The sequence below is a fragment of the Gavia stellata genome, chromosome 8, assembly GCF_030936135.1.
Source record: "Gavia stellata isolate bGavSte3 chromosome 8, bGavSte3.hap2, whole genome shotgun sequence".
Taxonomy (NCBI): Eukaryota; Metazoa; Chordata; class Aves; order Gaviiformes; family Gaviidae; genus Gavia; species Gavia stellata.
The window spans coordinates 38,368,835-38,381,813 of NC_082601.1; the positions used below are offsets into that span (position 1 = coordinate 38,368,835).

The window sequence follows — 12,979 nt, forward strand, 5'->3', positions numbered from 1 at the left end:
AAGACTCGTTCTCATATGTGTACCTGCTCCTATGTTCTGCAGCAGGATGGACATGTTCGCTACCAACAGAAATGCAACTGCTGCTGCATCTCGACCCTCCCGTACACCACCACCTGGGTGTACCACCTGTCCGCGCAGGGTTTGTTACTCAGTACGGAGCAGGGGGGCTTTGTCAGATTCTTATTTCTCCAAGTGCAAGCATTCCCCTTCATCAGGAGCCATGTGGCTCCCGCGGTGGGGTGAACCCACCCTTCCCACCTGCCTGCCTCCGCTGCTGCCCAGCCCAGCTGTGGGAAACTCCAAGAGGGGTTTAAATCTCTGCGCCCACAGGGCAGGACACAGTGCAGGAAGGAGTGGAGGAGCGTGGAGTATGAGCAGCTGCTCCTCTGGCTCTCCGCTCGCTCTCTGCCATGCCACCGCTGCAGGTCTGATCGACTGCTTCAGAGGCTGCAGCCATCCCTCATTCTCAGCTCTGGCAAGGATGCAGATTGCAGTAAATTTTCTTGATCTTTCCACAGTCAGCTTCCTTCCACAGCCTCTGGTCCAGGCGCCATCTATTAGTTTTCATCCATTTTGTAATCGAAGGTACAATCAAAAGGATTTTCTACAAAGAATATTTGGCTATTGACTAACTGTTTGCAGTGTGGAAATGGAAAAGCCTTTAAAACCCACCAAATGCTAATACAAGCGTGAGGAGATGAACGCTGCCTGCATTTTTAACAAATGCAAGGTAGTATTTAAGAGGATAGTCTTGCTCATATTGTCTAGAAAGAGGGATCTAGCTGCAAGCTAATAACTCAAGCAGCGGACAATAAATCATATTTGTTATAAGTTACCAGAGAAACCTGTTTGTCCTTTATTAGGCTTTGAGAGCTAGAGTGTCTTCAATTGAGAGAATGTATAATTCTGCCTAATAATATACCATATTACTAGAATCATGGTACTTAGACATTTAGGATCAAGTGGTAACTTTTGTTAATCATCTGGCAGCTTGAGGACTATGACTGAGCATTTTAAGTAAAAGGGAAGCTAACGTGTTCCCTGTCAAACGCCGTGAGACTTTCTCCCCATCCATGCTGTTTGCTGCGATTCTTTTTGATCAGTGAGGCACACCACTCACATCCCAAAATAATCAAATTAATTTGAGAGAAGATGCATGTTAACCAAAATGAAAGGGTGAAATTTGGATACAAAGCTCTCCATGTGTTAATGGCATCCAAAATTAGCCCTCGTGTTTTGTAAATATGTGGAGAGTCTATGAAGACAATAGCAGCGATAGGGTTTGGGTGCTACATACTACAGGCTGAGCTTTTTGATGGTGGCAGGAGGTTATTGGAAATTGTCCATCTCGATTTCTCACCTTCTGTCTCTTGATGTTTCTGTTCCGGCCTCCTGAAACCTACCCGCTTTCCTTGGCTCTTCTAGACGTAAGTTGTAGGCAAGTTAAATTCCCTTGGGACCTTTTAATCCACAGTGCCTGATATTTAATATTCAGACACGTTATCCCAACTGGCCAGTTGGTACGTGGACATGAATTAAAGGTTTTCTTGGTTGTGTTATTTACCAGTATAAGTTAGATTGCCCTTATTTGTGTAGATGGTTTGGGTTTTTTTTAAGGAAGGATGGGGTTTTTTAATTTTTTTTTTTTTAGTGTAACTCATTTTAAAGACATCTTAATTTCATTCTTCTGTAATTCTTGGTGCCCTCTTTTCTTCAAAAATTTATGAACACCTCATAAAATTATTTTCTCTGAAAGAAATTATCTGAATTTCTTAAATTTCATTAAAAATTCTCTTTTAGACAGTCTCATTCAGGAGTTTTGGAAGCCCTGGGTACCTGAGGCCACGCTAGCCATGCCTCTGCACCCCAGCCTGCCTCCAGAGAGCAATCCCCACCCTATCCTGGCTCTGGACTCAGGAGCTGGGTAGCTGAGTCAGTGCTGTGCTGCATCTGAGCTAAATAGCTCTCTGGGAAGCAGGATTTGGCCCTGGAGCCAAACAGGTGGCACTTCCCTCTCTTGCCCCTCTCCCTCCTACTGAGCTCAGGATCTGGCCATACCCTCTGCCAGGGTCTGTTTTTCTTTTTGGAGGAGTCTGTTGTCTCTCCGTTGAGGAACCTCTGGTGTTATTCTCTCCCCTGAACTGGAATTGTAGCTCTTCCTCCATGTGTCCAGGTGGCTCTTTCTCTTAGTTAATGAATAAGCTCCCCTGAAATCAGCCTTATTACGTTGTGAATGGGGGCACAGGAGCAGGTAAAAACATGGCTTGAAGCAGGAAGGCAGGGTATTTGTAAAGTCCTTCAGTATTGGCCTAATTCTGTTCTCTTAAAAAGTGAAGTTCATAGAAAATTCATCTGCTTACATGCAAAGGCAATGTTAATATAATGCTAAGATGATTCTGCAAGATGTACTCAAGAAATACACAGAAGAACAGCTAGCGCGACAGGATGTTTAAATCAGCATTGTCTTGGGCTTTGCATATCATGCTCTCATGCTGTAGCTGTATTACTGTGGGTAATTTGTTGTGTGTTGAGTTCAAAGCACTCAGGCTTGGTTCAACCCAGCCACGGCAACAGGAGCTGGTATCACATAAAAGAGCATATGGGTTAAGAAACATTTGTACTGTGCCTGTGAAAGGAGGAGGGAACTGCAAAGTTGGACCACATGTTCCCTACAAGGTTTGTCCCTTTGTGTTAATTCCAAGTTATTTAAGTATTTTTTGTCTTTATACAGTTCCCAAATGGCTAAAAAGGATGGGGGAATTTGTTTTTACCATCGTTTCTGCTACAAGTTATTAGTTTAGAAGGCAGGGTCTCCAGTTCGGATCCACAATGCCATGCCTAGTGCGCTGCCTGAGTTACAAGGATGTGAATTTAAGGTCTGTGAAGTGCCTGTTCAGTGCTGCTTTGCTGCTGGCGGCTGCCAGTGGAACGTGATCTCTCTGACAGGGAATGGCCAGGGTCTCAGTAGCTTCCTGCATGTTGGCCTGGGCAAGGAAAGCCTTTTGGGGAGGGCTGTGCATGGCCCACAGGAGATGTGTGTCGGTCTCACTGATGTGGTCTGTGCTGCACAACTGCACCTACTTGACCCCTCTAGAGGGAGGGGGGATTGCCTACCCCTGCTCCCATACCCCGGTTTGCACAGTTGGCTTTGATCAGGCTTCAAGGTGGGGAACATAATGAAGGAGGAGAGTTTCCACAGCCCCGTGCTGTGTAGCTGGCACAGCCTACGCTGAAGCTCACACTCATGCCCCAGGGCATATTGGCGTGGTGTCACCAGGACGGCTTTGGAGCAAGGGCCCGTGCAGGGGCGTTGGTGCAGCAGAGGCTGGTACAGCCTGCGAGCTCTGCCGCCCTTCCTGCAGCCTCCTGCTTGCCTGGGGCTGCCGTGGTCCAGCGCCTGCCTCGGTCACCCTCTCACCGCCACTAACTTCAGCTGATGGACAAGAAACCAGTAAGAACATACTAGTGAGAACATACCGGTAAGATTGCTGCTGCGTGTTCTCCGATATCCAAATTAATTTTTAACTAAGCAACATGACATTTTAGAGGACTGGCTGTGCCTTCTTTTCTGATAGTTTTTGAAAGCCTTTGTTGCAGTTTATGCAAAGAATAAGAAAATCATAGTGGAAAGAGGAACTTTCTGCTTCCCTGAAGTATTGTGTTTCCCTAGATTGTCCAGACTATTCCAGGTTTCTTCTTTCTATATACCTAACGCTATTTAAATTCTGCCATAATGTTTGTCCACTCTTGGTATTTCTGTGTCAATATTTGAATTACCTGATTAATTTAATTCCATGGTATGCTAATGAAATGACAGAAAACCAACTAACCTGATCGTAAAAAGCACACCTGTGTATTCTGGATTTGAACCTGAGCTGTGGATGAATCACGCCGTACAGCAGATAGTCATTGCTAAATTGCTGAGTACAAAGATGCATTGTGTGACTCACTCGCTGTGTTTCTACTACCATTATAAACTCTGAGAGCACTTGATGAATAACAGAGAGTGAAGAATGAATTCACCCATGTTTCACTCTGTAACCATCTATTATAAATACTGAGCCAAATTCTGCCTCCAGATACACACAGCTCTCATTGAAGGCTGCCCACTGTATTTATTTTTAAAGATAAAAGCACTTCTGTTATTTTCACAGAGGACTTCTGTGACACAGTCCATTGTAAGGATGTGAATATCCTTCCTCAAGAGCTTCAAGTGAAGCCGGGAGTGTCTGCCTGGAACAGGGAAGGGCACTTCAGGGATAATAGCCTCCAAACTGTGGCGGTGGGATAATAACCGTTACGTTGGTCCCAGTGATTTTCAGATCCGCGTTCCCCACACTTGGGTCTTGTGTAACCCTCCGTATCCCTGCCGAGGCTCTGGGCTCCTCTCGTGGGTGTCCCAGGGGCTGAGCTGCTGAAGCTGATGGGCAGGTTTGTACTGCTCCTGAGGCTCACTGTCAGGTTCAAAGTGCACTGGATTGGTGGGGAAAGCCTTGAGTTAGGGCTTGGGTTTTTAATTTTTCTTTTTTTTTTTTTTTCTGAGCTTCCTCAGGGGACATAGAAGAGAATGTCTCCTTTTTTCCCAGAACAGGCTCTGTTCTGTTCTCGGACCCCAAACGTCGGTGGCTTTGGATGTGTGCTACTCGCTCCTGTACAGAGAGAGGCGTTTGGCCTGTGGCCTCATGTTTTGGAAAGGCTCTGATCAGAAAATGTCCTCTAGTGTCATGCAGTAAACAGACCTAGAGGCAGAGGGCTATCTCTTTGGTACGTAGGAGATGGCCTTTGCCCAGCTCGCGTTCTCTCTTCTGTAATTACCCCATTAGCTGTTCTGGTGTGATTTGAGATGGCTGCATTAAGGCTCTTGCTGGATATGCAGAATGGCTCACTGCTGAGTCTCCCATCAGGGTAAAGGAGGAGGGGAAGGCAAAGGCATGTGGGGCGTGTTCACTATTTCTGTGGTTGAGTGAGGCATGTCTCATTGCCACCGAGCTTTGTGATACTGCTCAGCCCACCATTTCCACTACAGCTCAGAGGAAACACTGGGCTTGAAGTTTCACCTGCTCCTGCAGTCTTTATGCAATTAATTATCCCCAGGGAATGGTGCTGGGTCAGGGTGAGAGCAGACAGAACTGTACTTCCCAAAACCCTGTGGTTTCACAGGGAGGCAAAAGAGTTATTAGTCCTTTTTGGGGTGGAAGTACAGTTTGAGTCACATATTTATTGTGAATGAAATCTAATTTTCATGATTCACCATGATTTTTTAATTTAAAGTAGCTCTGAAAGTCATTATTATTAAACGATAATATCCAATCAGAAAGGGGTTATCAACTGTGAATGATTATCTGACAAATAAAAATAGCTTTTTCTCATGTTCAGAGGTTTTCTCCAAACTGACCTGACTCTGTGGAAACTAGGGTTTTTTTCTGGGTTGTTTGGTTTTTGTTAAATGTCTGCAGAATATATGCACCACGCAGTTTTGTGCCTTCTTTTCTAGACTGCTCAGCCTCTGTGATACGTGGCTGGTTGACTGCGTTCAGCTGATTTCTTTTAGGTGTTGTTTTTCCTCCCAGGAACAAAAAAAGTGGCAAGTGCTTTTGGAAAAGGCCTGCTGGTTTTCACTTGGAAGTAGCTAGCTCAGGTCAAGCCTTTCTCTCCTCCCCAGAGGTTACCTTATCATGGAAACACAGGTTACGATATGTTGTCTTCCTAGGCTTACAGATTGAGCAGCTACTACTACATTTTTCTGTGAGGAGTAGCCAAAGCCTATGGCTTGTGCAGTGACTTCTTTCCCTGGCTTGGACAAATGAGAGCTAATTAGCAGGAGTGAAATACATGTGAAGTAGCAAATAATGATTAGTTTTGTTTATGTGTAAATACTGATAGTCATAAGAGAATGCAAATGCTTGTGTGGGAAACAACTGTTCCCCACGGGCTGTTTTGGACAAAAGGGAATGAGTGTGAATGTCCACAAAACAGCAAGTAAGAGCGGATATAAACAGGGTCAAATAGCACATATGTTCGGGAACCCAGTGAACATTCTCAGAGGTGGTTTCTGTCATGGCTAGCAGCAGACTGCATGTGCCACAGATGACACATCGCCCTGCAGTTCTGTGCCCAAAGAGCACCTGCTCTTTGCGACTGCAATGAAAATTGCAATAGCAGCTTCACTTCTTTTAGCAGTTGTGGCATTCTTCCCTATATCACCCCAGAAGATGTCGTTGCATTATCATGACCGATTCACTTCTCATTAAGTGGGTCGACATTTAACTGTAATTAATGAGTTAAAATCAGATTAACAAAAAGGGCAGCCCTCAAGAAACTGGTGCTAATAATTGCAAGGCATATGGGAGTCAGGGAGGACCTGACCCATAATTTTTGCCACTTGTGGTTTGTTTCAGTTTTAAAGCAGTTCACTCACGCACAGGACAGACAAGCAGAGACGCTTCTGCATTTAAAGCCTCTCTCATCTGCCAGACGCGAGTTTCCCTGGCAGCGCTGCTGGTGATGTGCCTGTGCTGCGCCCGGTGGCTGCCTGCCGGCCAGGGGCACAGTCACCCGCCTGGAGCTGATCTCTCCTGCTAATGTCGTTACAGGCCAAGCGGTGAAGGCAAGGAGCCATGGCGGAGGATAGGAAAGACGAAGCCAAGGCACCGCACTGGACTTCAGGTCAGCTAACAGAGGCTTCCTCGCACCCACATTCACCTGAAATTAAGGAACAGGGTGGTGCGGGTGCCGGACTGGTCAGAAATGCCAATGGATTTCCCTACCAAGAGGACGAGGAGCCAGGGCTGGGTGGCCACGAGCAGCCAGGGACGTACACTCGGACGAAAGAGAATGGGATCAATGGAGAGCTGTCGGCGGGGGACAGGGAGACCGCAGGTAACAAGCCTTGATGCCTCGCCATGAAACGTGGGGCTCTGCAGACCACTGGATGATGTTTCTCCAAGGGGAAATGTTAGCGGGAGCCAAGCATGCCCCGGGGCACGGGGGAGCTGACATGAGGGAGCGTGTGCCTTGAAAGGGCACTAGCTCTTCACAGCAAGGGCTGCATCTTCATCTGGGTTTGTAAAGCTTGTGCCCTCACCCAGGATCCTGGGTGCTCTGGGTGCTCTGAGTGCTCTGAGAAGACTTCAGGAAAGGCATGACGGTACCTTAGTGCGTCTTGGTAGATGGGATAGGGTCACCTCTCTGAGGACGAGAGAACAGGCTGGTGCAGAGCAGCCGCTCAGCTCCACTGGGCTGGCAGGGAGTAGGAAACTGCTCAGCTGTTGTGCATAGATAGCACATGTTGCTCTTGCATGCGTTTGTGTGTGCATGAAGGAGGGGTTCTCCTGTTACTGCTCACGAGTAACAACACCTTCTTGAAACCACCATTTGCAGAATAATGTGTTGCTCAATCTGACCAGGAACACCACAATTCAGTGTCAGCATTTATTCACCTTTGCCCAGACATATTTCACTGGATACTCACTGAGGCTTTGTCTATTTGTAAACTATGTTAGCATTTTAGGATTCAGCTTGTTATTTGGAAAAAAAAAAAAAGCACGATTGTGTCAAAATGAAATATGCAAAGCAAGTTGCCTGTTTTAGAAGTAAATGCTAATTCTGTCTGTGCAGAGTTCCCCCTTTAAACCCCAAATGCACAGTGCAAGAGGAATTTCTCTTGTACAGACACAACTGCCCTCGATGCATCCATCCATGCATGCTAAAGAGATCTTTCTAGCAATGTTTGTTGGCCGTTGACAGCATTTGGAAATGCTATCTATAATTTCTCAGCAGCGGGAGAATTTTAAGGCTCTTGGACCCTATAGTCATTTCATAAACAATTGTGCTGGAAATGGATCTCTCTGCTAGAAGTAAATGGGTTTAGATTTTAAGAGTCTCTTCTGGTGGATAGATAGCAAAAACTTGAAAGCCAAAGGTAAAAGGAATCCTGTGTAAGCATTCAGGTGAACACACTGTTGATGACTGGGAGGATAATAACAAGGTCTTGTCTCTTTGCTGTAACCCAACTTTGTGCTATTCTTGGCCAGCAAATAAGTGGGAGCAGGTGTGCAGGAATCATAGAGGTAAGATGCTGCAGTTCTTAGGGGTTGGCCTGGGCTGTGGGAAGACTGAGCACGTTTCTCTTCTTTGCCACAGATTTTTCACACCATCATGAGCAAGTCCCACCCGTACACATAGAGAAGTAAGACTAACTTTACAGGATGAAGAGGAATTTCCTCTCCTTAGAAAGGGAGGAGAGAAACTAACTTCTCAGGCTTTCTCAGGTTCTGAGTGGCGGTCAGTGTCTGAAAGAGACCTGAATGTTCAATTGAGGAGTTTGCAGCTAATGGATGAGGAGGCAGGAACCCACTGCTGCCCATCGGTGGAATCAGTGGGCATTGTAGTAGGGAATTTTCGTGTTGCTTTTTGAGGCAAGAGGTTAAACAGCAGACCAAATAAAAATGAGGCAGTATGGTCTAGAGGAGGCAGCAGGACTGGGGACATACACTTGCCAAGGGAACAAAACTGCTCTTGATCCGCGTGAAGTTTGCTTCGATCACCACTTTGTGGCCTCATTTCCTCCTCCCCTGCTTTTTTCTCACTGTCTGCTTAGATTGCAAGATCTCTGGTGTGGGGACTTACTGTCGATACATACAGTTTTTGTTTGGGAGTCTTAATATAGCTTACCTCGTGGCATCTTTCTTTGTCCTGAACACCAGAAAAGTAACCAAAACTGTTTGTCTTCATGCATGAATTCCTAGCTCTCTGGAAACTTGTGCACTGCATGCTCACACACTGGCTAAGCCCGTATTTAATTAATGCAATGTAAACCATCTTAGGATACTTAAGATAGCTTTTTAATATTTTTTCTCTTTTTGAAGGAGAAACCTCTTGGCAACTTACTGTGGTGGTAGAAAGGGACCAGGGTGTGTGTTGCCATTTTACGCTAGTATTTACTAGCTGGATGTGCTTAATGCATTCTGAAGCAGGAAGTTTAGAGGTGGATTTTTGGTGTTTGATTCAGAGTTTGATCTTGAAATCAGGATTGCCATTCGCCACCAGATTCAGTCATCTTTGCTGTGTTTGTCTGCTTGTAAATTTTAACAGCAGTGGGGTGTTGTATCAGGTAGGGTTTTTAAATGCCACTCTGATACACATCATTACCACTAATGTGAATCATTTAATTATTTGTAGTAGCTTACCAACTCCAAACAGCTGAGGAGAAAATGCCCAGGAAGCCAAGGTTGACTGAGATAATTAAGCCAAACTGTGGATTTGAGTGGATTTACAGAGATTTTATTTTCACTGGTGCAAGTCCAGCACCATAACCTAGGAAAAATCTCTGGCTTCTCAGCCTTTGTGTCGGAGTCCGTAAATCCCCAGCACCTGCAACAACCAGCTCATCCACAGCAAGCACTAGTATAACCAGGGCATTTCCCAGGCAGCTGCCTGTTGCCCCATCCCTGCTGATGAAAGTTCAGTTATGTTTTGAGGCATTTTGCCTCGGGAAGCTCTCCGGCACCTGACTGACCCAGAAGCTGGGATTTAGTCACAAAATGAGCCTCTCCTAGGGAGAGGTATTCTGCAGCAGTGCAATAGTCCCTTTGGGGCACAGCAAAGCAGCAGGGCACCCATCTACAGGGCTCGTGTTGCAAAATCTGAGGGCTGTGTGTTAAGGGGAAGGTTAGAGTCAGGCCACCGGGACAAAGGCACCTTCTGCCTACACTGATGCAGAGGCGAGGGGTGGTAATGGGGGAGGAAATAACAGTTCTTGCCAAAATGCATCCAATCCGTCACTGCAAGTGACATTTTTAGGTTTGCACAGTTAAAATTTGCCTTCCTGTATATATGTGTGTCTCTCTCTCTTGGCGTCTGTCTAAGAGTTATTGAGTCTGACCTCAATTTTGGAATCCTCTGAATCCGGCTGTTGTGTTGCCTTTGATTGATCTGTCTCGGTATCACGCTGGTAATGGCTGCATTATGGAGACACATCAATGCCCTCCTTTCAAATGGACCGATGGGAACGTGGGAGAGTGCACAGTGCTGTGGACAGGGCAGCCTCAGGGCCTGATCCGGCATCTACTGAAGTCAAAGGCAAATACGTGTGAGAGAATAGGCTGGGGGTTTTGGCTTAGCCCATAGGAAGCTGCTATGGATGTGATACAAGTAAGGGTGGTAAAGCAGTTATTCCGTTCTACATGTATTTGTGTGTGTATATATATTTGTATATATACTTGGGCTGCCTCTGGCAGACCAGCTCAGCCCCACTCCATCCTCAGGCCCATGCTTCTGCCAGCCACAAGGAGCTCCTTGAAGGCACCTTGCCTTTGGGGTGGTCTGCGGCACCCCACAACCCAAGATCCACCAAGTTTCAATGTGCTTCCCCTGATCCATGCCTGTCCATGTCCTTTTGCACCTGCACACACAACACATAGCGTCTTTGGTGAGGATTTTGGAAGTACAAAGAGGGGAGGATGAGATCTGTAGCTCTTGTCAAACCAAACATTTTCACATCACATGAGATGTGTGCTGCAAAGGAGGTGTGATAGAGTAATCTTCAGAAACTCACTCTGAAGTGGGCTGATGTGGAAAGCTTTGGATTGGACCCCATGGTAGAGCACAGGATGTGTTTGACTTATAATGAAATACGAGAGTGGCAGCCTTTTCTTCGCTTACTGAAAAGTCATGGTCAACTAACTGGGAGGAAGCACTGAGGAGCAGTATAGCTGTGCTGCAGCATTCTCCAGGAACCAGCAGTTCAACACAATCCATCGTATTTCACTTGCAAGGAACATCAAGCTATAAAAGTTTGGGTTTTTACACTTAAAATGCATTTATTTTTCTTTTCAGTGATGTAATGATGAACCTGTCAAATTAATATAATTAGGGGTAAAAGTAGTTAGATGCATTGTGAAGCATCTTCTACAATATATCTTTATGTACAGTGACTCAGCTGATTGAGTGCTTTCTTCATATATGCCAAATTCAGGCTTATAATTGGAGTGGGTTTGGATTACCCACACAATTATTTGATGAATTATTTTTTTGACAGATGAAGGGAAAGCATTTCCTGAAATCCTATTACCAGAGCCTCAGGACAGTGGCTCTGTCCTGGTGGCAGTCGATGTTAAGGACAGTAACGCGTCCTGCCAGAGTGAAAAACAGAGCCCTTCATTAATTGGCAGGGTACCCAGACCATCTGGGATGCGATGAGATTGCTGGAAAATTGTAGCAGACTTCCTGACACAGCACAGCAGACCGACCGCAGGTTGAGCACTCCTGCCTTGCTTTTCAGAGCCCTTGAGTCACAGGAAAGGTGGGTGAGAGGGAGCCCATGACAGATAAATGAGAGAGACCAGGATTTTTGGTGGCTGGGAGGACCCTCAGACTGGTATGTCTTAGTTTATAAGTGGAACAGAAAGAGGGGAGTGCCCTAGACCTGTGAAGAGGAATGAAGAAGTGCAGCATTGAGCTGAGGGATGAGTGAAGGGCTGAGGAAGGGCGGGGGAGCAGACCCAGCAGCGGGAGAGCAAGGAGAAGCGAAGGGCCGAGAGCTGGTGGGATGATAGCTGGGAGGGAGGAAAGCAGGGTCGGGAGGTGGCAGGGAAAGAAGGAAAAATTGAAGATAAGGTAAGGACAACATAAAGAGGTTCAGTTTTATCTGTTCATCCAGAGCCGACACAGTTTTTGCATGATGGCAGATATTACCCCAGAGAGGAGGGCGTTCGGACAGCAGGAACAGCACAGTCTGCAAGGAACAACCGAGGAGAAAAGTGGCAAGGGGCAATTCACGTTACAGCCCTGAATGTAATTTATGCTAATTCAGCCATTTGTTTTAGGCTTTGTTCAGCCAGACTAAATGGGCATCTGCAACAAATCTATTCCTGTGACCAGCTACTCTTCAAATCAGCGTATTTAAATAAGCTGCAGGGAATATCAGCCTGAAAGACTGCCCAGTCGTGGCCCATAAATACTTGAGCAGAGGTGGGGAGTCCCTTTAGGTTGGCTATGCAAAAAAGCTGTGGTGAAGATAGGGACAGTGCTGGTTTCAGCCACCTGGCTGTGTGTCAAGGGAACAGTCTGTATCCCATCGACTTTCCTAGCCTCACCTTTTAGTAGCCACTCTCCAGGTAAAGAGGATCTCATTCATGGCCCTCACCACCACTGTGCTGTTAGAAAATCACCATGGCGCTTAGTTCTGCTGGCTCAGGGCGCTCAGCCCACGAGGGCCAGGACTGGAGCCGCGATGGCGGGTTGTGCGGGGGCAGGATTGCAGCTCTGTGCAAGGGGTCACGACAGCCTCTCCAGGCTCAAACTGCACCGAGTCATCGCTTGGTCCCATGGCGTGTTAATGGTTTTTCCCCCTCTAGTGACTTCTCATTTAGTCTTCTTTTCCTTTGTGTGTCTTTCTCTCTCTCTTGCCATACAAGTAATAATGCTCAGATGGCACTGCCAGTAAACATACAAACAGGCCGTCTTTGTACGGAGGCCTTTTTAGTCTTTCTTTCCAACAGGACTGCTTTGTCAGAGCTTTCCTTTTCATCTGGCTGTTTGGACGGGCTGTCCTGCTGCTGCCTAAGCCTTCCTGGAGTTACCAGAGCCCCTCGCAAGCTCCCTGAAGGCCTGTTCCCCAAAGGTGCCTCTCAGCCTTTGTGTCAGATGTGCATTTTCCGCAAGCAGCATATCTTGAGCAACACAGACAAAATGCACAAAAGGATGCAGAATCAATGACGTTCGAAGATGAATGTGATTGCTGTGTTTGTCCTGTTTCAGCTGTTTATATTACAAAGCTGGAAGAATGCATCTTACCATGTCATTGATGGCTCCCATGGGAAAGAAGCTGTTAATTAGGCATTTTGATCTCTCTCCTTTTGCCCAGGAAATGTGACAGTAATTACTGTGCACCATCATCTTTGCCAATTTAGGTACAGGCAAACATACCAGACTTCTGAAATTTTTCTTCTCTGTGTTAAGAGTAATACAAGTGTCATTT

The 12,979-nt window shown here is 46.3% G+C and overlaps 1 protein-coding gene across 1 annotated transcript in view; it reads left to right on the forward strand.

Moving 5' to 3' along the window:
* MAP2 (microtubule associated protein 2) overlaps positions 1-12,979 on the forward strand; it is a 135,216-nt gene that overhangs the window by 60,264 nt on the left and 61,973 nt on the right. Inside the window, exon 2 of the mRNA XM_059820584.1 lies at positions 6,594-6,879. Within this exon, the coding sequence (XP_059676567.1) occupies positions 6,618-6,879 (262 nt within the window). The 5' untranslated portion in view covers positions 6,594-6,617. The remainder of the gene's footprint in view (positions 1-6,593; positions 6,880-12,979) is intronic.